The 18,332-nt window shown below is 36.6% G+C and overlaps 1 protein-coding gene across 2 annotated transcripts in view; it reads left to right on the top strand.

The window, feature by feature from the left end:
* The window catches only part of RAB3GAP1 (RAB3 GTPase activating protein catalytic subunit 1), a gene marked incomplete at both ends in the record, with an annotated part of 104,859 nt that overhangs the window by 63,195 nt on the left and 23,332 nt on the right, over positions 1 to 18,332 (top strand). For both annotated transcript variants that reach the window (XM_080690003.1, XM_080690002.1), the window contains 8 exons: positions 3,450 to 3,531; positions 5,972 to 6,040; positions 7,883 to 7,956; positions 10,921 to 11,013; positions 11,445 to 11,614; positions 13,811 to 13,900; positions 15,141 to 15,313; positions 17,862 to 17,916. In XM_080690003.1, the coding sequence (XP_080546129.1) occupies positions 3,450 to 3,531; positions 5,972 to 6,040; positions 7,883 to 7,956; positions 10,921 to 11,013; positions 11,445 to 11,614; positions 13,811 to 13,900; positions 15,141 to 15,313; positions 17,862 to 17,916 (806 nt within the window). The remainder of the gene's footprint in view (positions 1 to 3,449; positions 3,532 to 5,971; positions 6,041 to 7,882; positions 7,957 to 10,920; positions 11,014 to 11,444; positions 11,615 to 13,810; positions 13,901 to 15,140; positions 15,314 to 17,861; positions 17,917 to 18,332) is intronic.

The following is an 18,332-nucleotide window of genomic DNA, read 5'->3' as shown; positions in this document are numbered from 1 at the left end:
TATAAAAATATAATCAAAGTCATTTGACTGCTTTGCCATTGATAAAGTAATTCATTCAATAATCATTAATGATTAGCCCATAAGAGGCCAGGCTATGCCAAGGCCACAAATTTGAGTAAAACATTACCTAAGTTCTAGAAAAGCTCAAACTGAAGACTAATAAAGTGAGATTTTGATTCCTGAGTATTTTTTTTTATCTATGAGTATAATGATATTCAGGCATAACTTATCAGAAATTTAATATAAACAAATAATTCTAAAAATTTTACTAGCTTGAAAACATTTTTCTCTCTGCTTCTCTCAATGAGAAATAAAGCAGTGCTCTTCACTGTTTATTTTAGTTCTAAGTAGTTGGGTACTTAAAGGTTTAAAAATAATGATTTGTAAACTAGGGATATTAAAATTAATGCATTTATACTCAACTGTGTTGGTAATCCCAGACAACTTTACCCACTGGACAATTTTAGTTAACCTATAATTGGAAATGTCAATTCCTACCCTCCTTTTCTTTTTATTTTCAAGGTCACTCTATTATTAAGCAATTTTAAAGATTTTCCAAGGTAGAGGCTGGGGTGTATCTCAATAGTAGAGTGCATGCTTTACCTCATGTAAGGACCAGGATTCAGTGCTCCCACCCCCATCCCCCAAAGAAAGAAAAAGGATTTCTCAGAATGATTCTGATGATCTAAGAAGCTCAAAGCCTAGGCTCTTAGCACTATAATTCCAGTTGCCAATTTAGGGCATTGTTAATGTTCATTTGCCAAAATTTTTAAATGAGGGTAAAACAAAGAGATGTTTGCATATATATGAATGTGTCACTTTATACATATAATTTGAAGCTGGGCATGGTGGCACACACTTGTAATTCCAGTACTTTGGAGGCTGAGTCAGGAAGATCACATGTTAGAGGCCAGCCTCGGCCATTTTGTAAGGCCTTAGCCATTTTCGTAAGGCCACAGGTTAGTGAAACCCTGTTTCAAAATAAAGAATAAAAAATAGAGTCGGGCATGGTGGTGCATGCTTGTAATCCCAGCATTCGGGAAGCTGAGACCAGAGGATTGCAGTTCACAGACAGTCTCAGCTAGTTAGGAAGGCCCTTTACAACTCAGTGTGACCTGTTTCAAAAATAAAAAGACTATAAAATAGGGATGGGGGTATAGCTTGGAGGTACAGTGCCCCTGGGTTCAATCCCTAGTACCGAAAAAATAATATATATATAGGGCTGGGTGTGTAGCTCAGAGGTAAAAGGCCCCTGGGTTCAATCCTCAGTTTCATAAAATAAAATAAAGCTATAATTGTAACTACATTGAAGCCAAAAAATCTAAACAAATAAAACAATAAAATATTAACCTCCCTCTGTGGATTGAAGGCATATAAATTGTTCTTTTTCTTTTTACATACTGGAAATTGAACCCAGAGGCATTCTATCTCTAAGCTACACCCAGCCCTTTTTATTTTTATTGTTTTTGGAACAGAGTGTTTCTGAGTGCTGAGGATCTCACGTTAGTTATTGGTGCTGGCCCTGAACCTCTGATCCTCCTGTCTGAACCCCCTCCCCCAGTACTTGGAAGTAGAGGTAAACTACAAAGACCATACAAATTCTTTTATTTTTTTCCTTATACGGGGAAGAGACTGTGTGCTTAGACACCATGTGTGACATTTATATATTTTATTTTTTGTGGTACTGGGGATTGAACCCAGGGACATTCTACCTCCAAGCTACACCTCCAACTCTATTTTTTCTTTATTTTGAAACAGGGTCTTAAGTTGCAGAGGGCCTCACTAAGTAGCTGAGGCTGGCCCAGGACCTGCAATCCTCCTGTTTCAGCCTCCCAAGTACTGGGATTACAGGTATGGGCTACCACACCTGGTTTACATAGCATTTTATATCCTGTTTTGTGTAATTCTCATTTATATATGAGATAAGTATTATTAGTTTTTATTTATTTTTTATTTTTTGGTGCTACTGGGGATGGAACCCAGAGGCATTGTACCTCCAAGCTAGACCCCTGCCCTATTTTTTTTATTCTTTATTTTGAAACAGAGTTTCACTGAGTTGCAAAGGGCCTCACTAAGTAGTAACTGAGGCTGTCCAAGAACCACAATCCTCCTGTCTCAGCCTCCCAAATGCTGGGATTAGGAGTGTGCGCAACTATGCCTGGCTAGAGATAAGTATTACTATATTTCTTAGAAAGTAATAAGATTCATCAGGCGTGGTGGCGCATGCTTGTAATCCCTGCGCTTGGGAGGCAGAGACAGGAGGATCGCACTGGTTCGAAGCCAGCCTTGCTGGTTTAAGAGACCCTGTTTCCAAATAAAAATATAAAGTAGGTCTAGGAGTGAAGCCTAGAGGGTAGAAGAGTTTCCAGGAACCCCAGTACCACATAAATAAATAGATAGATAGATAGATAGATAGATAGATAGATAGATAGATAGATAGATTGATTGATTCTTGCCGGGCGTGATGGCACATGCTTGTAAATCCCGCTCTTGGGAGGCGGAGACAGGAGGATCGCACTGGTTCGGAGCCAGCCTTGCTGGCTTAAGAGACCCTAAAAAGGTAAAAAAAAATAGGTCTGGGAGTGTAGCCCGTGGGAGTGTATCCCGGAGGTAGAAAGGCTTCCAGGAACCCCCAGTACCACCAAAAAATAAAAATAAAAATGTATGATTCTTAAATAACATAAGTAACTGGCATAATCTCACATGGTCACAAAGTGATAAAGTTTACACTGATATATACTGACATATACTAGTGAAACTCAAATTCTCTTCATTACATGGTGTTGCTTTTCAATGTTTAATTTGTATAAAACTTTTATGCAGTTATTTTATATATATATATATATATATATACACACACACACACACACACACACACACACACACACACACATACATATATATTTTTTGGTACTGGCGATGGAATCCAGAGGCATTCTACCTCCAAGCTATACCCCCAGCCCTATACTTTATTCTTTATTTTGAAACAGGGTCTCACTGAATTGCAGAGGGCCTCACTAAGTAGCTGAGACTGGCTGAGAACCACGATCCTTCTTTCTCAGCCTCCCAAATCCTGGGATTACTAGCATGAGCCACCACGCCCAGCTCAGACTCTTAATCTCAGTCCCAGTAGGGTATCATTTCTATTTTACAGATGAGGAAATATATTCTCTTGAGTAATAGTTAAATAATATTTCAGAAGGTAAAATTGAGAATGCAAGGCATGAATAGAAGGAAATAAGTCAATCTTTATACCAATGTTCCTGTTCTTAGGGGAATTCTTTAATACTTGAGTGTATGTGCTATAACATGCTTTAACTTGTTGATATGCTATACATGCTCTTTTATAGGTACTTCTAAAGTTATAATCTTCCAAAGGGCATAAACTAGTTTAAATCTTTAATTCTCTTCTTTTTGCCAAATAATGGGAAAATATTTCTTTTGTTTAGATATAGATGCCCTTGTAGGAGGAGAAGTTGGGGGCCTGGAATTTGGCAAGTTACCATTTGGTGCCTGTGAAGATCCTATTAGGTAACAATTTTAGCTTGTCATTTAAATTAAAGGACTATTTTATTTTTAAATTTATATTTTTACTTATTTTATCATGCTTTATGATAACGTAGCCTGCTGGAATAAACATAGTACTGGAAGTAGAAAACAACTACTACTTTCTGATTTTTTTTTTTTTCCATTACTGGGGATTGAACCCAGGGGCATTCTACCTGCAGTCTACATGCCCAGCTCTATTTTTCTTTTATTTTGAAACAGGGTCTCATTGAGTTGCAGAGGGCTTCAGTAAGTAGCTGAGGTTGTCTGCAAACCGCAATCCTCCTGTCTCAGCCTCCCAAGTACTGGGATTACAAGTGTGGGCCACCACACCTGGCTACTTTCTGAAATTTAATATTCTCTGGCAAACTGTGTCTGACCAAATCTGACCAGTAGTCTGTTTTTATATGGCCAATGAGCTCAAAATTGATTTTTTTAACATATATTCTTATGGTTATTTAAAAAAAAAAAAAAGCTCACAAGAATTTAGCAGAGACGATACATGGCTCACAAATTCTAAAATATTTATCCTCTAACCTTGTAAAAAAAAAAAAGTTTGCCAACTCTTGATCCATAGCATGATTTTTCAAAATTGAGAAAAAAATCTATCATTTTAAAATATACAATTACATATTTTTGTATTTATAGAATTGTGCAACCATAATCACTGGGTAATCACAGAATTTTTTATTACCTCAAAAAGAAATCATAGCTGGGCGTGGTGGCACACGCTTGTAATCCCTGCGCTTGGGAGGCTGAGACAGGAGGATTGCGCAGGTTCGAAGCCAACCTTGCTGGCTTAAGAGACCCTGTTTCCAAATAAAAGTATAAAATAGGTCTGGAAGTGTAGCCCGGAGGTAGAAGGGCTTCCAATAACCCCAGTACCACAAAAAAAAAAAAAAAAAAAAAGAAAGAAAGAAAGAAAGAAAGAAAGAAAGAAAGAAAGAAAGATCATTACTTCTTATCCACCATTCCATGCCCACCTAATTATCTCATAATTTCTTTGTCTCTGGACTTGCCTATTCTGGACATTTTATATAAAAGAACCATATGATATGTGACCTTTTTTTATTTTTATTTTTATTTTTATTTTTGTGGTACTGGAAGCCCTTCTACCTCCGGGCTACACTCCCAGACCTATTTTATTCTTGGAAACAGGGTCTCTTAAGCCAGGGTGGCTGGCTTCGAACCAGTGTGATCCTCCTGTCTCCGCCTCCCAAGCACGGGGATTACAAGCATGCGCCACCACGCCCCGCCAGATATGTGACCTTTCTTATCTGTTTTCTTCCTCCTTTTTGTTCCTTTAGTGGTGCTGGGCATTGAACCCAGGAGCATTCTACATTTTTTTGGTGGTCCTGGGGTTCCTGGAAGCCCTTCTCCCAGACCTATTTATATATATATATATTTTTTTATTGGTGCACTGTATTCATACATCATAGTGGGATACAAAGAAAACTTTTATAGACATTCATGCACACATCGCCAGTCAACCCCCACCCGATCCCCACCCCATTCCCTCTACATCCCTCCTTCCCATGCTTGGCTTAGTGGTTGACATCTAGTATTATAGCAATTTATCCAAAATTAAAAATGATAATCTCACATAACAGTTTCATTTGTCTGATACCAAGCTTTTGATAATATAAAGATAACATTTCAATATTTCTTTTTGCTTTCTTTCTTACCAGAGAATATTTTTTTTCTTTTTTTTTTTTTAGGTGAAACTATCATATATTTATATATTTATTTTTCAGAAAAAAATCTATCCTAATATGGAATATGGATTTTTATATTTTTGAAACAGGGTCTCTTAGGCCGGCGCAGCTGGCTTCAAACCTGCGCGATCCTCCTGTCTCCACCTCCCAAGCACGGGGATTACAAGCATGCGCCACCACTCCCGGCGTAGCATTCTACTTCTGAGCTACATCTTCAGCCCTTTTTATTTTGAATCAGGCTTTCACTAAATTGCTAAGGATGGCCCTGAACCTACAATCCTCCTGTCTCAGCCTCCCAAATACAGGGATTATAGGCATATACCATCATGCCTAGCTTCTTAGTATTATGTTTTTGAGGCTCATCCATGTTTTAATATGGATGAATACTTGATTATTTGTATAGCTATAAATATGCCAATGTATGGGTATACTGTATATCACATTTTATGTATCCATCAGTTTATGGGCATTTGGATTATTTAACGTTTTGGGCTATTATTTATATTTTTTATGTCTGCAAAACATTGACTTATATGGATGTACTCCCGTTTGCTAAATCAGTTGTATTCAGTTTATTGTATTATTCTAGAAACATTACTTTTAACCTACTTGTATATACATCTTTGGTTATTTGCTTAGAAGTAGAATTGCTGAGTTAGAGGACATAATATATAATATTAAAGTTTTGGATATTTTATGTTTTATTTTAGTGAACTCCATTTAGCAACTACATGGCCTAATCTGACTGAAGGGATCATCGTAGATAATGATGTTTATTCGTAAGTATATTAAAAATCTTCAGTAGAGTAACTACCAAGTGGTTAACAGTTTTTTGTTTGCATGTTTGTATTATTTCCTAATCAGGTTGGTTGACTTTTTGATTAGAGATGTGTTTTAGATTAATGGTTTTGGAAGTGTGATCCTCAGTTGAGGAATAACGAATACTTTGAATCTCACTGTGTTTTAGCAAAGATGTCTCGAAGTTTAAGATTTAGTGAATAATCTTAAAATTATAATGAGTTCAAATCATAATTTGAACTTCTAAGAAGCATTTCATAAAGTGCTTTGAAAAGATGGTCTTCAGAATATGTAGGAATAATATTTGGCCACTAGAGGATACAAATAATAAAATATTCATACTATATACTTCTGTGCAGTGGGAAAAACTTGAAAATTACAGCAAGCATTCCCCAGGAAGACTAGCAAAAGAGGAAGTCAGTTTTAGTACCTTTTGGATGCAAAACAATGAGAAACAGGATACTTTCTCATAAAGTTTATCTTTTTTTTTTTTTTTTTTTGCGGGTCTGGGGATGGAACCCAGAGGCATTTGACCTCTGAGCTACACCCCCTGCCCTGTTTTTTATTTTGAAACCGGGTCTCACTGAGTTGCAGAGGGCCTCACTAAGTAGCTGAGGCTGTCTGTGAACTGCAATCCTCCAGGTCTCAGCCTCCCGAATGCTGGGATTACAAGCGTGTGCCACCACGCCCGGCTCTTCATAAAGTATATCTTCTGATGGTAAAAAATATCCATTTATTAGTGTTTTTTTTGTTTTGTTTTGTTTTGTTTTTCCTGTACTGGGGATGGAACCCGGGCACTCTACCTCCGAGCTACGCCCCCCAGCCCTATTTTTATTCTTTATTTTGAAACAGGGTCTCACTGAGTTGCTGAGGGCCTCACTAAGTAGCTGAGGCTATCCACGAACTGCGATCCTCCAGTCTCCGCCTCCTGAATGCTGGGATTACAAGCATGCGCCACCACGCCCGGCTTGGTTTTAATTTGTTTAAACTTTATATTTTAAAAACTTAATCTGAGCCGGGCGTGGTGGCGCACGCTTGTAATCCCCGCGCTTGGGAGGCTGAGACAGGAGGATCGCGCAGGTTCGAAGCTAGCCCCGCGCGCTGGCTTAGGAGACCCTGTTTCCAAATAAAAATGCAAAAATAGGTTTGGGAGTGTAGCCCGGAGGTAGAAGGGCTTCCAGGAACCCCAGAATCCACCAAAAAAAAAAAAAAAAAAAACTTAATCTGAATGTCAGCCTGGCGTAATGGCACATGCTTGTAATCCCAGTACTTGGGAGGCTGACACAGGAGGTTTTGGGTTTGCAGACAGCTTCAGCTATTTAGTGAGGCCCTATTTCAAAATAAAGAGTTAAAAAAACAAATCAGAGCCAGGCATGGTAGTGTACGCTTGTAATACCAGCATTTGGGAGGCTGAAACAGGAGGATCCTGGTTCAAGGACAGCCTCAGCTACTTATTGAAGCCTCTATTTCAAAATAAAAAATAAAATAAAAAAATAGGGGCTGGGGGTATAGCTCAGAGGTAGAATGCCACTGAGTTCAATCCACAGTACTACAAAAAAAAAAAAAAAAAGGAAAGAAAGAAAAAAGGAAGGAAGGAATCAGGCTGGGGATATAGCTTAGAGGTCAGAGGTAGAATGTCCCTGGGTTCAATCCCCAGCACCAAAAAAAGCCTTATCTGAATGTCTTTATATTTCTAGATAATAGTAAGAGTCGAAATGAATGACTTTTTCTTGTATAGAATATTTTCATTAGGCAGTTTTTGATAAGTTCATGATTCTTACAGATTGTCATATAGAATGTTATAAAAATATTTTGCATTTTAGTGATTTGGATCCTATTCAAGCACCCCACTGGTCTGTTAGAGTTCGAAAAGCTGATAATCCTCAGTGTTTGCTAGGTAAGAGATATATTCTTTTTCTGATATACTGCCAATCTACCTACCTTCTAAATTAGGAACATTGGGTTCATTCTTTATACTCTATTTAATGTAGAAAAAAAAAAGATTTTTTGTGTGTGTGTGTGTGGTACTGGGGATTGATCCCAGGGGCAATTTCTCTCCAAGTTACTCCCCAGCCCTAATTTTTATTTTTGTTTGGAATAAGGTCTCACTAAGTTGTGGAGGGCCTCACTAAGTAGCTAAGGCTGGTCTCAAACCTGCTATCCTTCTGTCTCTTAAGTACTGAGATTATAGGTATGTGCCACCATGCCTGGCGTAAAATTAAAAAAAAAATTTTTTTGAAACATTTATATCTCCTTAGTTAATATAAGGGAGAAAAGTCTTTGGCAATAGCAATGAATCCTTTTTGAATAGCAGTAGTAGTATTTCTTTGTTGACTTTTAATTTTCACCCATCTACATTTCAGAATTTTCCAGTTATCTCAGTTTCATTTTTTTTTTATGCCTTTCCTTCCTCCTGTGGCATGGTCTGCATCTTCTGGTTAGTACAACACTTTATGCCATTTTGCTGACCCTTTGGACCTGTGACATGTGATGGGGAGAACTTTGCATTTGAGCTATTCTGTAGGGTTCTATCTACAACTGCAAACTATTTTACAGGAAAAGAGGTATAATTACACCTTACATACATAGCTCACAAGGTTATTTGAAAAATTAAGTAGCATACTCTTTTGTGTGTGTGGTACTGAGGATTGAACCCAAGGGCATTCTACCTCCAACCTACACCCCCCAGCCCTATTTTTTATTCTTTATTTTGAAACAGGGTCTCACTGAGTTGCAAAGGGCCTCACTAAGTAGCTGAGGCTAACCATGAACCTGCAATCTTTCCTTCTCAGCCTCTCAAGTACTAGGATTAAAAGCATGCACCACCTTGCCTGGCTAACAAGTTTAGGTACTTTGAAAAACAATAATTTCTATTCATATTTCTATCTAGAATTGTCTTTCTTTTCTCTTTTTGTAGGTGTATCTCTTTCACGAAGTCTTCTCAACTCACTTCCTCAGTGTGCCTTTCTATTTTTTTTTCCCTTATATTTTCTCTGTTTGACCATGCAACCTTCACTCTATATCACCTTATATATTTCCATTCAACTGGCTGGAGTTACCAAATACTTATTAATGGCAGTAATGATATATTTCTTTAAAACATTCTTTTTTTAAAGCTTTTTATCATTCATCATATGCTATTCATTAAATGATAGTGAGCAATTTGTCATTTAGCTAACTTTTCCTGCCTTAGGTGAATTTGGGGCTTTAGTGCGATTGTATGGGATTGATATCAAGAGTTTCATACTTGAACAGACCTTTGTTCACATTATAGACCCATTGGTTTGGGCAAATTTCTTAATTTCTTCAGGCATTAGCATCCTCATCAATACAATTGATAACAATAGTACACACTTAGAGGATTATTGAGTACCTGTGTATATATATTTATATATGTTACCCACTTAATGCAGTGTCTTTCATATAATAACTGCACAATAAATGGTTTCTGTTGTTAATTATTGAATTATTATATTATTACATTTACTTACTAAAGTGTTTTCTAATATCTTATTATTCCTCATCTACTGATGTGTGTGATAATTTCAGACTTTAGAATTAAGGGTTCTTAAGCCGGGCGTGGTGGCGCACGCTTGTAATCCCCGCGCTTGGGAGACGGAGACAGGAGGATCGCGCAGGTTCGAAGCCAGCTGCGCTGGCTTAGGAGACCCTGTTTCCAAAAATGAAAATGTAAAAATAGGTCTGGGAGTGTAGCCCGGAGGTAGAAGGGCTTCCAGGAACCCCAGTACCACCAAACAAACAAACAAAAAAAAGAATTAAGTGTTCTTAAGCCAGATGTGGTGGCACACGCTTGTAATCCCCGCGCTTGGGAAGTGGAGACAGGAGGATCACACGGGTTCAAAGCCAGCTGCGCTGGCTTAAGAGACCGTTTCCAAAAATAAAATAGGTCTGGGAGTGTAGCCCGGAGGTAGAAGGGCTTCCAGGAACCCCAGTACTACCAAAAAAAAAAAAAAAGAATTAAGTTACTGCTCCATGGCCTTACCCTACCTTTTTTTCTCATTTTTATGACATCTAGATTCTTCTGAAGAAATCAAGAAAATGTTCTAGAACTAGTTTTAAATTTAAGAGAGACTCAGCAACCTAGAGAGACCCTGTTTCAAAATAAAAAAAAGAGCTGGTGGTTCTACTTAGAAGTAGAATGCCTCTGGGTTCAGTCCTGTGTGTGTATACACACACACACACACACACACACACACACACACACACAAAATGTACACTTTTTATTTTTTATTGAAGGTTATTTTAGCACTAAAGGTTTCTGTTAAGCTTTAATTTCTTGGTGTAAACAAACCTTCTTACACCTGTTAGAAGATATCAAGCTTCCCTTCCCCTTGTAGTAATGGCCTAACGCATATAGTTAATATGAAACATAGGCTGAAATACTTTCATCCTACATGATTTCTTACTCCTCTAAAAACATACTTTTAGAGTTTCTTTTTAATTTGTATTTCTTAATGGCTTTGGAATTCTTACATTATAAAGAAACGAATGCTACAACTGACATGCAGTAATTTCATTACTATTACAGTTTAATGAAATAGATAATATTTGTCTCATTAAAACACAAAGAGAATATTATTTTGTACAAATTTCCCCTTTCATTCTAGAAGAAATTCTGAGGAAAAACCTTTTTAATATCCTGGGACATGGAGAGATAGGAAGGAAGAAAATAGCTACTCTTGAAATAGGATTAATTTTTGTCTTCAGGGAAAAAACTAAATGGTCTTCTTTTTTTTTTACCACCTTTTAATTAAATAGCTCTTGTGAAAAGAAATGTACTTTAATTTATAGGACTGATTTATTTCAGTTGCTAAAAATGAGTAATATTTTTTCTATGCAGGTGATTTTGTCACTGAATTTTTTAAAATTTGCCGTCGAAAGGAGTCAACTGATGAGATTCTTGGACGATCCACATTTGAGGAAGAAGGAAGAGGTGACCTACTTTTCTTTTTAAACATACTTTGAAATGTCTCACCTTATTCTTTGGCACATTCTCTGTCAACTTTTCACATATTTTTCTCATTTTGAATTAAGTTGGAGAAACTCATTTTGATATACTAGACCATTTCTTTCCAGATTAAAGTCAGAGCTTATTAAGGCAATAAGTGCATTTACTATGTTCATTCCACTGAAAATGTAAGATATTTTGAAATATCCTAGGGAGAAATAATTTGTATGAGAACTTGTTACTCATGCTTGTGTGTAAAGCTAAACATGTGCACTAAAATTTTATAATTCTGAGACCATGTAACAAGTGAAAAGTGTCACATGGCTAAATTACTCTATACTATGATTAATTTACTCATCACTTTAACCTACTAAGGTTGGTAATATAATTTGTATTCATTTCTACTCTTTTAATAGAAACTACAGATATAACGCATGCTTTGTCAAAGATAACAGAGCCAAACCCAGTTCCAATTCATAAATTATCAGTTTCAAATATGGTACACACTGCAAAGAAGAAAATACGAAAACACAGAGGTGTAGAAGAGTCACCGCTGAATAATGATGTCCTCAATACTATTCTCCTGGTAACTAAATGTCATATTTTTGTATGACTACATGCACAAACATGTATTCGTTATATATTCAGTCCCTTTTATGTGACATTGTATTGGGAATATGAAATGAGTAAAACCATGTCTTTACGTTGAGAGACTTCTCGCTCGTTAGCGGAAAGAAGGGAAGTGAGTAATAGTTGCAGTCCCATGTTGCATGTGAGAAGTCTAGATGAGGGACAATGACAACATATCAAAAAGCGCATCTATCTCTGGACAGTGGGACTCAGGGAATGCGTCATAAAGAGGGGCAATTGAGCTGAGTCTTGAGGTAAAAAAGGCTTTCGAAGCAAAGGAATATCAAGGGCCTGAGAGCATGTTGGTTTTTGTAGGGTGCTTCCCTGGAAGTAATCAGAGGAAGGCTGGAGAGGTAACAGATAACTACCATGCTGAAGTGCTACACTTGTTCTTACAGTTTAATACTATTTTAAACCAGTTAACATGATCAGAATTGTATTTGTGAAAAGTTCCTTTGACAGCAATCTAGAGATATATTTATAGCAAGAATTAGGAAAGGACAGAGCAATGGGCAATGGCAGCTCCTAGTATATGGTTAGAATGGGCTGTGCTTGGGAGCCACATAGACCAGGGTTAATCCTAACTTTCTACATGCCTTTGAACAGGTTACTTCAGTTTCCTCATCTGGCACATGAGGCTAATGAAGCTTTGTGAGATTGTCTGGAAATTAAAGGACCTTCTGTGATACTGCCCGGCATTTATTTGGCCTTTGATAAATGATGGCTGTTCTTTTTTGTAACTGTTGTTACAGTTACTCTTCTGTCAATTTCTGCAGTAAGACACTCTTAGGGAAAACTTTCAAGAGTAGTGTAATGAAGAGAATGCTAGACTTAGAAATATGATGCTAATCTTGCCATTTGCCTGGACAAGATTCTTAGCCGAATTTTCAGTTTGCATATTATCAAATATGGGCAGTGATATTTATATTTAGCTCACACAGTGATAGGAAAATAGAATGTTTGTAGATAGGCCAAGTACTGGCACTTGACACATAGTAGTTTCTCTAATTTTTAAAAGTGTATTGAATATCAGTTAAAATAGTTCAAGTCTCTTGAACATGTTTATAATATGTAGCAAAAGATACAAGAGGAATTACTGGTCAGCAGTACTACAAAACAATTGGTAGGAACACTGATAAAAGGACTGAAAATAAATTTCTGTGTAGAGGCTGCTCCATGTTAAGAATATATCCATAAAAAGCCAGGTGTGGTGGCGCATGCTTATAATCCTGGCATTTGGGAGGCTGAGATGAGGATCGAGGTTCACAGTCTGCCTCAGCTACTTAGTGAGGTCCTTTGCAACTCAGTGAGACCCTGTTTCAAAATAAAGAATAAAAAAAAAAAGAGCTGGGGGTATAACTTGGAGGTAGAATGCCCCTGGGTTCCATCTCCAATACTGAAAAAAATATGTATACATAGCCCCGGGCATAGTGGCGCACACTAATAATCCCCGCGCTTGGGAGGCGGAGACAGGAGGATCACGCAGGTTTGAAGCCAGCCGCATTGGCTTAAGAGACCCTGTTTCCAAAAATAAAATAGGTCTGGGAGTGTAGCCCAGAGGTAGAAGGGCTTCCAGGAACCCCAGTACCACCAAAAACAACAACAACAACTATATATATATATATATATATATATATATTATATTCAAATAATAAAGCTTGGTTGTCATGTACATTTAATTTTTTGTCACCTCTGTTGACCAACATGCCCCCCCCTCACGTACAGAACTGAAACAATGCAGAAAAATGTTGATTCTTTACTATCATATATTAATACCTGTGGATGGATGATATAATTATTGATCCTCAAAAATATCTAGGTGTTTTTAAACTGTCTTTTAATAGTGTTATACTCCCATTTAGTAGCTTTGGATGAGTATGAAATCATTGTATAGATTTTCCTTTTGCTTTTCAGCTCACAAGAGTTACTTCTATGAAAAATTCTGATTGCTAAAATTGGCTAGTCAGAGAAATCCTGCATATTTTTTAAGAAAATATAAACAATTTGCAAGAATATAGAACCAACTGGGCAGTAAAATAAGAACATTCCCATTGTTTTAACAGCAAAACCATTGAAAAGACAGTGTCTATATGAGTTTAAAAAATCAACAAAATGAGAAATACAGTCTGATGTGATTATCCCTCTCCCCAAGTTCTTATTCCCAGATGCTACTTCTGAAAAACTATTAGAAGGAACTGCTTCAGTAGACACTAATAACCCTCCACCAGAAAGTGAAGACTATGTAAGTGAGAGTTCATTATTAAAATATTTTAAATGCATTGAATTTCTAGAGTTTTACACTATTTCTGGTTTGGTAGCATGTCTTTTTATTAAAAAAAAAAATCTTTGGAAAGTTGGGTGGAAAGCATATTCTTGATTCAGATAACCTGCTGCAGAACATTGGCGTAGATACCTCTTTTGGGGAGCAAGAACTTTTCAGAAAACAATAAGAAGATAACATAACTATTTTATGCATAGCTGTAGGATTCCCCTTATTGTGGAGTTTTTGTGAATCATTAAATTTGTTTTGCAACAGATTCTTGTATATATTTCAAAACTAGAGAAGGAATGGATAATCTTTAATGAATTAAAATGAGTAAAATGAAATAAATTTTTCATGTTCCTCCTTAACGATCTTTAAAAAATTGAGAAGTAAAAGCATTTAAATAACAAGTATAGAGGGACATCAAACTATAACAGTTATTGTTGAAAAATAGATTTTGTATGTTGGGCATGGTGGCACACACTTGTAATCCTAGTACTTGGGAGGCTGAGACAGAAGGATTACAGGTTCAAGGCTAACCTCAGCTACTTAGTGAGGCTCCCACAACTTAGATCCTATTTAAAAATAAAGAATAAAAAATAGGGCTTGGGATGTAGCTCGGAGGTGGAACGTCCCTGGGTTCAATACCCAATACCAAAAAAAGAAAAATAGATTTTGTGAAGTGAGGAGGGCATTTTCAGTTTATATAGTTCTACTTTTATTTGTTGTTTTTGTTTATTTGTTTTAACAAGTATATGCTTGTAATTTTAAAATTTTTCAAACAGGCATATCCCCAGTACTTGGGAGGCTGAGACAGAAGGATTACAGGTTCAAGGCCAACCTCAGTAACTTAGCAAGACTCTTAGCGACTACACAGGAAAAAAAATGAAAACTATAACTTAAGCCTCATTTAAACCATAGCTTAATTTTTTGATCTTAGTAGAAACCTTAGAAACATGGATCTGTCTACATGATATAGGCAATAATAGTATATTAGACATTTAATAAAGCTAGTGTTCATAGTTATTGTTAATGTTAGTATTTAAATTTTTTTACTTAGTATTAGTATATTAGACATTTAATAAAGCTAGTGTTCATAGTTATTGTTAATGTTAGTATTTAAATTTTTTTACTTAGTATTAAATTTTCTCTTACACACTTGGATTATACATTAAATATGTTAACAAGTTTTTCTTTGTTTCTCTTTTGTTACATTTAGAGTCTCTACAATCAGTTCAAATCTGCACCATCTGACAGTTTAACATACAAATTGGCTTTGTGTCTTTGTATGATCAATTTCTATCATGGAGGGTTAAAAGGAGTTGCACACCTCTGGCAGGAATTTGTTCTTGAAATGCGCTTCAGATGGGAAAACAACTTTTTGATTCCAGGGTAATGATTTTCCAGTTTCTAGTTGTTAAATAGGGTTTTTGTTTACTAGCAAACATTTGACTTTTGACCCACTATTTTCCTCTTCTAGGAAATCTGCCCTGAAAAGTGGTAAGAGACTTGGGCATGATTTATGTTCCAAGATACTCACTGCAGCAGATTTATAATGGGGAGACAAAAGGCAAAACAACCTAAATTTCAACATTAAAAGACAAGTTAGCTAAGCGTGGTGGTGCATGCTTGTAATCCTAGTACTTGGGAGGATGAGACAGGGGGATCACAGTTCACAGACAGCCTCAGCTACATAGTGAAACCCTTTGCAACTCAGTGAGACCCTGTTTCCAAATAAAGAATAAAAAACAGGGTTGGGGAGGTGTAGCTCAGAGGTAAATGCCCCTGGATTCCATCCCCAGTACTACAAAAATAAAATAATAAATAGAATAGTTAGAGCAGAACATGATGGTGCTTGCCTATAATCCCAGTAGTTGGAATGCTGAAACAGAAGGATCACAAGTTTACAGCCAGCTTTAGCAACTTAGTGAGAACTTTTTCAAAGTAAAAAGTAAAATAAGGTTAGGGGTGTAGCTTAGAGTTAGAATGCCTCTGAGTCCAGTCCCCAGTACCAAAAAAAAAAGTTAACTAACATGCTATATCTCTATAATGGAAAGTTATCCATCCATTAAAAATTTTATTCCAAGAATTCTTACTAGCATAGGAAATATTGGTAATATTTGTAATTAGGTATAGTATTACATATATAGAATGCTTTTGATTATACTGATATAAATGTATAGAAAAAAGATTGAGGCCAGGCATGGTGCTTGCCTATAATCCTAGTATTGGGAGGATTGCCAGGTTCAAAGCCATCCTCAGCAATTTAGTTGGGTTCTCAACAACTTAGTAAGACCCTGATTCCAAATTAAAAAAATAAAATAGAACTGAAGGTGTAGCTTGGAGATAGAATGCCTCTGGGTTCAATCCTTAGCACCACAAAAAAGAAAGAAGAAAAATGATTGGAACCAGGCACAGTGGCCCATGCCAGTAATCCCAGTACTTGGGAGACTGAGAAAGGAGGATCACAAATTCAAGGACAGCCTCAACAAATTAGTGAGATTCTGTTTCAAAATAATAATTAAAAAAAGAAAAATAGAGCTGGGAGTTTAGCTTACAGGTAGAAAGCTCCTAGGTTCAATTCTTAGAGAAGCACACACACACACACACACACACACACACACACACACACACGGTTGGAAAGATATACAGCCAAATGTTATAGTTTTCCCAGGTGTTAAATTATTTTCTTCTTTATACTACTATGTATTTCTTAAGTCTTTCATAATAAACTTTTTTTTAATATTACTGGGGATCAAACCCAGGGGCATTCTACCTCCAAGCTACACATCCCAGCCCTATTTTTTATTCTCCATTACGAAGGGCCTCACTAACTGAAGCTGGCCATGAACCTTTGATCCTCCTGTTTCAGTCTCCCAATTACTGGATTACATGCATGTGCCACCATACCTGGCTTAGAAAACATCTTTAAAGTTCATTATAAATTCAAATATTAAACCTTTCCTATAATATTTTATATAAGCTATACTGACATTTCTCTTAAAGAGAAGATTTTAGTTAGTAAATATGCCAGTATTGTATAAGTTAGTGTTTGCCCATGCCAAGGGAGAAAAATAGGGATACAAATAATGTACAATGGTGATTGATCCAAAATTGTTTACTTTGATGTCATTTGTCAGTCTTTACTTAGATGTGCGCTCGCTCGCTCGCTCGCTTGCTCCCCCCCCCCTCTCTCTCTCTCTCTCTCTCTCTCTCTTTTTAATTTTTTTTTTTGTGTGTGTGTGTGTATGTGTGTTACTGGGGATGGAACCTAAGAGCACTGTACCTCTGAGCTACACCCCAGCCTTATTTTTTTAGTCTTTTTCTTTTTGAAACAGGGTCTCACTAAGTTGCAAAGGGCCTCAATAAGTAGCTGAGGTTATCGGCAAATGGCAATCAGAAGGTCTCAGCCTCCTGAATGCTGGGATTACAAGCATGTGCCACTTTGCCCAGATTCTTGGTTCTCTTTTGCTATGGAACTTACCATAGATCCAGAAGCATACTGAATTATAAGGAAATTCCTCATGGTTTAGAACTAATCTAGAGTCCCACTGACAACATAGAGGTAGAAATCTTGGACATTTTATTTTATTTTTTTAGTAAGAATCTACCAAAATGATTGAGAACTGAATACACACACTATTTTATGTAATGTGTAGCACTGTATGCTAGTTACTTCAAAAATGTATTTAAGTTTTTATTCACCTGAAAGCTGAAGTGTCTGTTATATTTGCTATTGGTAATTTGTAGGCTCAGGGGATAAAATTAATTTTATCTTTTTATCACATATGCTCCCCTTCTGGAACTCTACTTCCTTGCCCATAGAAATCTAATTTTGATTTCTTATCAATATAGCTAAAAATTAAGGTAACATTAAAAAAATAGGCATATTGGAAGGAATTGTTTTAAACTTAAGCTTTCTTTTCTCATTATTTGATAGATTAGCAAGTGGACCTCCAGATCTAAGATGTTGTTTACTGCATCAGAAATTGCAGGTAAAGATTTCCCAATAGTAGTATATAAATATGGTCTTGAAATAGTTGGAGCTAAGCCAGGCGTGGTGGCACACGCTTGTAATCCCAGCATTTGGGAGGCTGACACCGTAGGATCTCAGTTCAAAGACAGCCTCAACTACTTACTAAGTGAGGCCCTTCGAACTCAGTGAGACCCTGTTTCAATATAAAGAATAAAAAATTGGGCAGGGGTTGTTGCTCGGAGATCGAATGCCTCTGGGTTCTATCCCCAGACTCGCAAAATAAATAAATAAATAATAATAATAATAATAATAATAATAATAATAATAATAATAATTTAAGCTTATTCTAATACTAAATACAATCATTAGTCATGGACCATCCTTATTCAGTTGCTTTTGGTTGCTTATAGTTACCACAATTCACAGCAAGACCCT

This window comes from Muscardinus avellanarius (genome assembly GCF_963383645.1).
Source record: "Muscardinus avellanarius genome assembly, chromosome: 2".
Taxonomy (NCBI): Eukaryota; Metazoa; Chordata; class Mammalia; order Rodentia; family Gliridae; genus Muscardinus; species Muscardinus avellanarius.
Note: the sequence above shows the minus strand (reverse complement) of the source record. Positions and strands in the feature narration are given on the sequence as shown.